Below are 8,755 nucleotides of genomic sequence, written 5' to 3' on the forward strand. Positions count from 1 at the left end.
ATAAGATCTGTATTTAGTATCATACACGGACCAACACCAAAGTGATCGATCATAAATCCATACATCTCTAAATCTAAGGACCTTAAGATCATATCAAATCAATAGACAGTTGAACATCCTGGTAATATCTTCAGCTCTGTGACATGTTTGAGTCGGATCCGAAACGAAGGGAGCCTTATCCTCAAATGCTTGGTTTTGTTATGAATTTCATTCCAGATCTTTGGATATGGATTTCAATCGGGTCGGCCCGCTTTGATCCGACAGAATGCTGCATTGGCCTGTTGTTCCGAGAAGATGAAGGGCATAAACGTCCATCGGCCTTGGCTTTTCTACTAGGGTTAGGGTTGGAGTGGCTGCCTCTGGTCGTAATCCTTTTCCTCTTCCCCATTTCCGCGGCTCTTTGCACAAAGTGAGAGAGGAAGAGAGGCACAGAGAGCGGCCATGGTTCTCAAGTAAGTCTTTTCTCGCCTTTTAATCCTCCTCAGTTTTGCTTATTTGCTATGTCTTCTTTTTTCTTGATTGTTGTTTGTGTAATTCACCGTAGTATTTAGTATCTTTCTTCTCAATTGGCTTCCATTTTGGGTTTGTCCTGTTGAAAATTGATTGGTTGTCCGGATATTTGGGGAGAATTTGCATGAATGAGAATGTGCCGAACCTTGTTTGTGCCTGCCTTGTGCTCAATGGCTTTATTTGTCGTCCGAATCGTGATTTTTTGATCTGAGATGTTTTATGGAGCCGTTGGATATTGAAGATGGCGATTATCGTCGTTACATGTATTGTTTTTTTAATGCGTTCAGCAGATGAGGAGGGCCGAGTTTTTGGATCTGATACGTTTATGGGATTACACTTTTCGTTTGCTTGAGCTGTTGAACTGGGCGCTTCTAGTATTTGAGAAGAAGGAATCGTCAGCCTGTTCTTCGTACTAAGAAAGTTTGAAGCTCTCGGTTATTCTTCTGTGGAGTTGTTATAGAGTTATCTGGCATTTGGATTGCTTCTAGAGTACAAATGCATAGTCGCGTACTGCTTTTCTGGTTCTTCAAACCTATCTTGGGATCGAAGTAGTGCATGAGGTTTTGTGTGCAAACAAGTTGCTCTAGCCACCCATATTGTCCTCCTCACTGTAGTTTTATGATCCTTGAGGTCTTTCCTGCCCTCCCCATCAATTTATTTTTAAGCACCATAACTGGAATTCAATGGTCCAGTATGGGGAAAACGAGAGTCAGGAAGGTATAAAAATAAAAACCCATCGTGGCGTCGGGCTTTGTTGCAAAGGTGGTTAGATCTCTTATATTTTGCTAACATTTAACTTATGAAAGAGAAGAACAAATAATTGGCTCATTATCCTAAGGTTTTCTCATTTTGATGTATAACCACGGCTTTCTCATGTTGATGTGTAACCACATTTAGTAGCACGATGATGATAAAACAACTGTAAAGTAGTAGGTAATCATTTTGCATCTCAACTTTAGCTTTGATTCCGTGCCAGGATTAGGAATGTGAAGTTGTTAAATTTTTCATGTCCGTGGAATTCTTTCAAGCATGATGTTTGGGGTCGTAGCCTAAGGCTGCATATCGATTCCATCGCAGTTCTTGTGTGTTTAATCTGAATCTTACTTCCTATTTTTGTGTTTGGTACTTTCCTGCATGGCTGCATACCAAGGTAATAGACATTGATGAGACTGGTAAATCATCCAAATGAGCTAAACTGTGACTGTTCATTTGAGCATTGTACTTTGACTTGCATATTTCCTGTCTGAATGAGTTAAAATGTGGCTACCACAAAGTCTGATGCTGTAAATGCTAGATATTTTTCCATGAGAAGCATATTAATAAATAAAACACATTTTTTATGGTCGTTACAGATGCCCAGATTCAGGAATGTTTTCTTTGTTTTGCTTTAATTTGGAGAATGCTTTCTTGTGTCATTTACTTGTGTATTCATTGTCTTGGCTTGAATTTTTGCCCACAGAATCGTTTAATGTGTCTGCATTATGCTTTTTTCGCACATCACTATGTTGTGTGCTGGAATCACTGCCATGGTATTCTTTAGATACTGGATTGTTATTAAATATGAACTTTTATATCAAAAACTTTGACTCGTGATTGACTTTGTCTGGAATTTCACTTGTTATTGCCTTTTACTGCAGGACTGAGCTGTGTCGGTTCAGTGGTGCCAAGATATATCCGGGCAAGGGTATCCGATTTATACGTTCTGATTCGCAGGTAATGTAACTGCTTGCTAGAAGCTGGATATGCATTAGAACATGCAAAAATTGTGTTGTAACTGTTTGCTCTCTCATATTACAGGCAATTGCTTTTCATGATTTGTTGTCAACTGCATTATTTCTGCTGTATATTAACTGTTGTCGCAAATATCAGTTTTTTTCCCTAAAAAATAAAAACATAGGCAAAGCAGAATTGTTGATATTTTAAAAAAAAATTCAAAATGAATATATCGTGTTGTTGTCTGTTTTACACTATCAGCAGTGTCTTCAATAAAATTCTTGAGGTTTTTGAATCCCCTATTTCTCTGAGAAAAACAAACTTGTTGATTAATACCCAAGAAAAATTGAAAACGATGGTTGTGACGGTGATTTTAATTTTTAACTGTCATCTTTAACATATGAATGAAGCCATGATGCATCCCATTTAGTAATGCCTTGTTAGGCTGAAGGAGTGAAAAGAAAAAATATAATTCATGTGTTAGTCATCATTGACATCCTGGATACAGTCTTTCTTTTTTGTCATTATGGGAGTATCATTGTCTTGCTGGTTTTAATCTTGTTATTTACCTTTTGGTTTGGGTTGGCTTTTGTGCGTCGGTGGCACTTTTTTTTTTTCTCCCTATTAGCTCGGGTTTTTTGGGTCTTATTTATGTCATAAAAGTATCTCGTCACCTTATACAAACACTTGTCTCATTGTATTGCTGAACAACTCAAATTGGTTCCATAAGAGTCTGGGATATATCGAATTTGTGGGATCTCTGTGTTAAACTGGTCGGCCCTTACTCCTTAGATCTTGGTACTGTGTACTCTAGTCTGTACATAACACCAATTTAGCGGATATGGTCGTCATCACTTTGGTGATTAGCAATGACATCGGTTGGACCTATACATCTCGTAATACATACAGGATTTCAGGATGCATGCTAGGTCTTTACTTGTTGGGCGTTTCTCGCAGGTTTTCCTTTTTGCCAATTCAAAATGCAAGAGGTACTTCCACAACCGTCTGAAACCATCAAAGCTTACCTGGACTGCTATGTACAGGAAACAACATAAGAAGGTAGTTGAATCTCCTATATCTTGTTGCTAGCAAAATTGTTTTCTAATGCGTCTTATGTAACGTCCTTTTTGTTATTTTTTCTTTTAATCATGATTGAATCCAGTTGGTTACCTAATCCTGGTCTTTATTACCTTGTAGGACATGCACGCAGAGGCTGTTAAAAAGAGGAGACGTACCACCAAAAAGTCGTACTCTCGATCAATTGTAGGTGCCACCCTTGAAGTCATTCAAAAGAAAAGAACTGAGAAAGCTGAAGTTCGAGATGCTGCCAGAGAAGCCGCTCTCCGGTATATCATTTGCTGCCATTCTACTTTCATGTTTTAATTTACCATTTGATTACGTGCTATTCTTCTTTTGAGGATGCATCCTTTGCGTCTTCCCTTAAGGTGAAAAAAACATTCTCGACGTCTCTAACATTCACGTAAAATTCTATGCAGCGAGATAAAGGAGAGGATTAAGAAAACTAAGGATGAGAAGAAGGCAAAGAAAGCGGAGGTGATGGCCAAGACACAGAAGTCGCAGCCGAAGGGTGGCGTACCCAAGGGTGCTGTACCTAAAGGCCCAAAACTCGGTGGTGGTGGTGGGAAGCGCTGAGGCGATTACATGACTGTAGTGATGCGTCATCTGGATTTTGGTATAAAAGAGAAAAGAATGTAGTAGATGCTTTTGGTAGAATCCAAGCACACTTTGTTTAAAACTTTAAACCTAACGGAATGTTCTTTTTTTCTGTTTTTTGGTTGCCTTGTGGCAATACCCTTGATTTGTCTTCTATTTTTCTCTTGGTTTTGGTGAGATTTTATCGAGCTTTCAATCTCTCTAGGTTTTTGCTTTCCCTTGTTTGATTGCGCGAAATAGCAAATGTTCTTCGTTTTTGTTTCCCTCGATGGTCAAGGAACACAAATGTTCCAGATATTACCTACAAATTTTCGGCCGCCTCTAATTCCCGCCTTTATCAGATGCCGACATAGCATGAAGCCCTGCATTTTCTACAGGGAATTTGTTGTTTTCAACGTCATCTGTAAATAGCAGGCGTTTTAAAGGACGCTTGGTGTTCTTGATGGTCGAAGATGAGGCGATGATTTTCGAAAAATGAAGCTTTTTCTTTGCGTGCGTGTTCCTGACTGGTAGGAAAAGAAGCCTTCGTTATTAATCTGTTTTATATATATTTGCAGTGTTTATTCAGAGAGTCCAGATTGTGTCACATGTTAAGGAAAGAAGCCTTCCTTATTCATCTGTTTCATGTATATTCGCATACTGGTTTATTCAGAGTCCTGATTGTGTCACATGTCGAGTATTCCCTCAGGGGAAGAAGGATAAGAACGCCAGTACACTCAATATGATGTTATAGTTGTACACAAGTGTGTTCACTTGCAAATTCTAAATTTGATAAATCTCCGTGCCCTGGTTTTTGTTAGAAAAGGAAAAAAAAAACTTTTGACAAAGTAAACTTGTTTTGTAGGCAACGTTTGAAAAATTTGCAAACCTGCCTCACACACACACACACACATATGCGTGCAAAAACGCACACAGATACACGATTAAGTGGTGGTCAAGCGAAGAAATAATCACCAGTCGATTTGTAAAAGATCACACAGCCTGTGTCAACGGATTTATGAAACTGTTACTTTTTTTTATTTTTAAACTGAAACCTAAATTAGAAAACCAAGTTTCGACCATTTTTTTCTCACTTCCAATCTAGTCCGATCATTTTTTCTCTTTGCCAATCCAATCCGATCATTTTTTTCTCACTTAAAATCCAAAGAGTAGCTATGAAAACCATCGTCCCAGCTTGCTCACACAAAATTTCTTCGTGGAGAAAGTAGTTAATCAGTCTAAACATGGTGATAGAGATGGGTACCTCTATTGATCCGGGAATTTTCTCAACTTCTTATCGATGCCAGCAATAAAGATATTGCTGCGGATTGATTCTCCCTCTTCTTGAAGGAAAGGTCAAGTTGTTCCGGCTCCTCTACAGATGGAGATAGAACTAAATACAGGCCAGTAAACGGATCCGGTTCCGGACAGCAAAACGCATTAGAAGCCGAATCGGCGATACAGTAGAAATTGACAAATTTCTCAAAATCAGAACCGCTCTGCACAAAGTAACGATGCGCGAAAAGAAAGCGGAGAGGCAAACGCTAAGGAAAAAAAAAAAAAATCAAACAGCGCGTTTGTTGAAGACGCCATAATGAAGTGCGTAAGAAGCATTCTTCCTGAAAGCGACTAACTGTTGAAATGTCCATTTACGTTGAAACCTTCAAACACGCATTCATTCCCTGAAAGGGTCAAAAGCCGAGACGTCGTCTATTATTGAGAGTAGGTGAAAAGAGTTCAAATGGGCTTACTTCATCAACTCCCAATCAAACATGTACATATATGTATATGCCGTTCCAAAGTTATGTGTGCTGTTTTCCAACCTTTTATAATGAAAAGATAGCGCAAAAACAAATGTATGAATCAAATTTGTATGGTTTATTTGAAAACAGTAGCTTATAAAATTGAGGTAAATACATAAAACAATAATATAATGTTATTGTTCCCAAAGTCAGAGTCCTAATTTTAAAGTCTAAATAAAATTTAATAGTTTCATTAGATTGTGCTAGGTCTTTCCATTCCATGCTTATATTTTCTGTGTTAATCCTTACTAGAATGGAAGAAAAGGTACATGACGACGGTGGAAGCATGTCATATCTGCGTCCCATACACGCACGCCCGTCGTCGTCGGAAAACCAAAGTGCTACTGTCATCTTTTCCTCTTCCTTTACCCGGCGATCCCCATCAGAGCAGCTAAAAACGAACGGTCTCAACAACATTTTTTTTTTTAAGACAGACGGAGAGAATAAGATATTTCACAAAACAAAGTAACTATTCCAGCCGACAAGGTTTGTTTTTATCATCTTTCTCCTCGATTGTTCATAAAGGGGAGCAGGTTAGATGTTGGCGGCATAATGTGGAAACCCTTCTACTTACAAAGGGCCTTTGAATTTTGAAAATAGTTTTCCATTCTTTATAAAATAAGATGTAATAGTCATTTTTTTTTTCACTTCAAAATGTAATCTGACAGTTCAGAAAAGTCAAGAACGTGAGCTTATATTTGATATTAAGATGAAAAGGTGGTCACCGAATTGGAATTTCCTTTTCCTATAAACATACTGTCGCATGAACTCACGCAAACACAGAGGGAGGAAGAACCTCGAGCAGAGAGAGAGAGAGCGGGAACAGAGGGAGAGAGATGAGGAACGTGGACGTCGAGAGCAACAGTAGCACGGGAAGTCACCGCCCTCTCCATAAGGGCGAAAGGGGCGGTGGCTACGCCTTCTACTACACGAACGGGTCGGAAAGGGAGAGGAAGTGGACGTCGTGGCTGATTCCCGTGATCGTTGTCGTCAACATCGCAGTGTTCATCGTGGTTATGCTTATTAACAACTGCCCCAAGAAGCATCACAAGAATGGCGGCTGCGTCGCCTCCTTCCTTGGTCCGTTCTCGTTCCAGCCGCTCAGGGAGAACCCCCTCCTCGGACCATCCTCCTCGACGTAAGTTCTTTTCTTAAAGACTCTTTTTGGTTGCTTGTCCTCGTCGGCCGTGAAATTTCACTAAGAGTTGTTGATCTAAAGTAAAAATTCTTCTTTCAGTCAGTTCTATGTACGCGTACGTATTCTGTTTCTCTATTACTCTGCTTTTTTATTGTGAATTTATTGATGAACAGATTAAATTGTTTCTAGTTCGTGTCACAACTCTTTTAGGTAGTCAATTGATGCTATTTTGGAGGTTGGTACTTCTACTATGCTAGGCTGTGCGTGTTGCGATGTTAGGTTGTCAGATTAGTATTTAATGGTGTACCTTTTTTTTTTTAAGAACAGAATTTGTCTTGCTCAGTTTCCTTTTTTCGTTTTGAGTTTTTGGTGAAATTACGTCTTCTGTGTGTTCAAATGTTGAATTTTAGTGATAGTAGCATTTCTTGTACTCAATTTTTGTTTGCGTAAATCCTTCAGAACGTCGTTATTGGTTGTATAGACTTATGGCAAGGGTTGGATTAGAATTCTACAAGGGCAGATTTCGGTTGGTGGGAAAGGAGCAGGTGGATCCTCCTGTTCGTTACATGGCTTGAAATGTTCAATTGCTGATGTCATAGATGCGGCTAATTTAACACTGAAGAAAAATTCCTATTGAATAAAAAAGTGAAACTGATGTGCTTGATGACATCAGAGTTTGCTGGCTATCTGTAGTTTTATTTCGAGGGCGCACTAGTTTGTGGATTGTTCTTTTCTGTTCAACCTTTTGCCTCGTTATTTTTTTTTATTGCATTATTCTAGAAAATATGTATTTTTTCGAGGATTAGAGAAAAATTTTGAAATGTGTTCTTCTGCTTGCCAACGTTTAAACTAGAAACTTTTGTCAGATTAGCCTCCCATGCGCTGTTCTGGGAGCCCCTTTCTGTATGAAATTATGAATCATGCTGGACATGAAAGTGCAGTTGTTGACGTTTGAATATTATCTTTCATACACTTTTTCCAGATGCTGTATTAGATTTTTTTTATCAAGAAATTTTATTTAAGTTTAGAATATGACTTGTCTGTATGGAGACGTGATGATAATCAAAATGAGCAACCCCTCTGTGTCAGAGTTCCATCTTTCAACTAGTATTGTCATATTTGAAAATTAGTGCCTCCCTTGGTTGCTCAATGACTGAAAGTTGGCATTTTTTTTTAACGTTGATGAGATGGGTTTGAGGCATGCTGATCTCTGTCCAGAAACATCTTTTGATTCGTGAGATGGATTTGTGTAAAAATGGGCTTGGAAATCATTTCAGGTTGTTGAAACTAGGAGCTCTTGATTGGAATAAAGTGGTCCATCAGCACCAAGGGTGGAGGCTTTGCAGTTGTATCTGGTTGCATGCTGGTCTCATCCATTTGATTGCAAATATGTTGAGCCTTCTTTTCATTGGTATCCGCCTAGAACAGCAATTTGGCTTCAGTAAGTTCTCTTTTTCAAGCTTAAACCATCTTGTTCAATTGCATCAGTTAGTTTTTTCACATAAAAGAATATGTGCATTAAATGAGTTCAACCGGTATCTTTTTCTTTCAAATACTTACAGGAAGCACGGCATTAGACAACTAGTAACTGGAGCCTAATGTTATTTGTTTCCCACAATGGGAATAAGTTTTCATTTTTTTTTTTTCTCTTGGTGATATTTTGTATGCTACAAGCAGATGCATTGGTTACGCTGTCAACCTTATGCTGTATCTAACCTGCTGGAGCAAAGGCAACTTGACTGAGAATTTGACGGCATCCAAACCCCTGAACCCCTTGAATTCTGAAATGTCCATTGATGGTTCTTAGGTTTTTTTCTTCTTCTTCTTCTTTTCTCTGAGCTTGCAAATGGATAGGCAGTTCACGCTCACATAATTCTGCATCATGTCCACGTGGGCTTAGATTCTGTCCTTTTCAGTATCCATTGTTCCTTTATTAGAG

General features: G+C 38.8%; 2 protein-coding genes across 2 annotated transcripts in view; both read left to right on the forward strand.

The window, feature by feature from the left end:
* The first annotated feature begins 305 nt into the window (after positions 1-305).
* LOC116259902 (60S ribosomal protein L24) lies at positions 306-4,009 on the forward strand. The gene is made up of 5 exons (XM_031637890.2): positions 306-452; positions 2,148-2,223; positions 3,181-3,282; positions 3,421-3,569; positions 3,720-4,009. The coding sequence occupies exons 1-5, from the start codon at positions 442-444 to the stop codon at positions 3,874-3,876; spliced, it is 495 nt and encodes a 164-aa protein (XP_031493750.1). The 5' UTR covers positions 306-441; the 3' UTR covers positions 3,877-4,009.
* A 2,429-nt stretch (positions 4,010-6,438) lies between these two features.
* Positions 6,439-8,755, forward strand: part of LOC116259846 (RHOMBOID-like protein 2) — a 4,610-nt gene continuing 2,293 nt past the window's right edge. Inside the window, exons 1-2 of the mRNA XM_031637796.2 lie at positions 6,439-6,816; positions 8,094-8,257. Of these exons, the coding sequence (XP_031493656.1) occupies positions 6,515-6,816; positions 8,094-8,257 (466 nt within the window). The 5' untranslated portion in view covers positions 6,439-6,514. The remainder of the gene's footprint in view (positions 6,817-8,093; positions 8,258-8,755) is intronic.

Source organism: Nymphaea colorata, chromosome 9 (genome assembly GCF_008831285.2).
Source record: "Nymphaea colorata isolate Beijing-Zhang1983 chromosome 9, ASM883128v2, whole genome shotgun sequence".
NCBI lineage: Eukaryota > Viridiplantae > Streptophyta > Magnoliopsida > Nymphaeales > Nymphaeaceae > Nymphaea > Nymphaea colorata.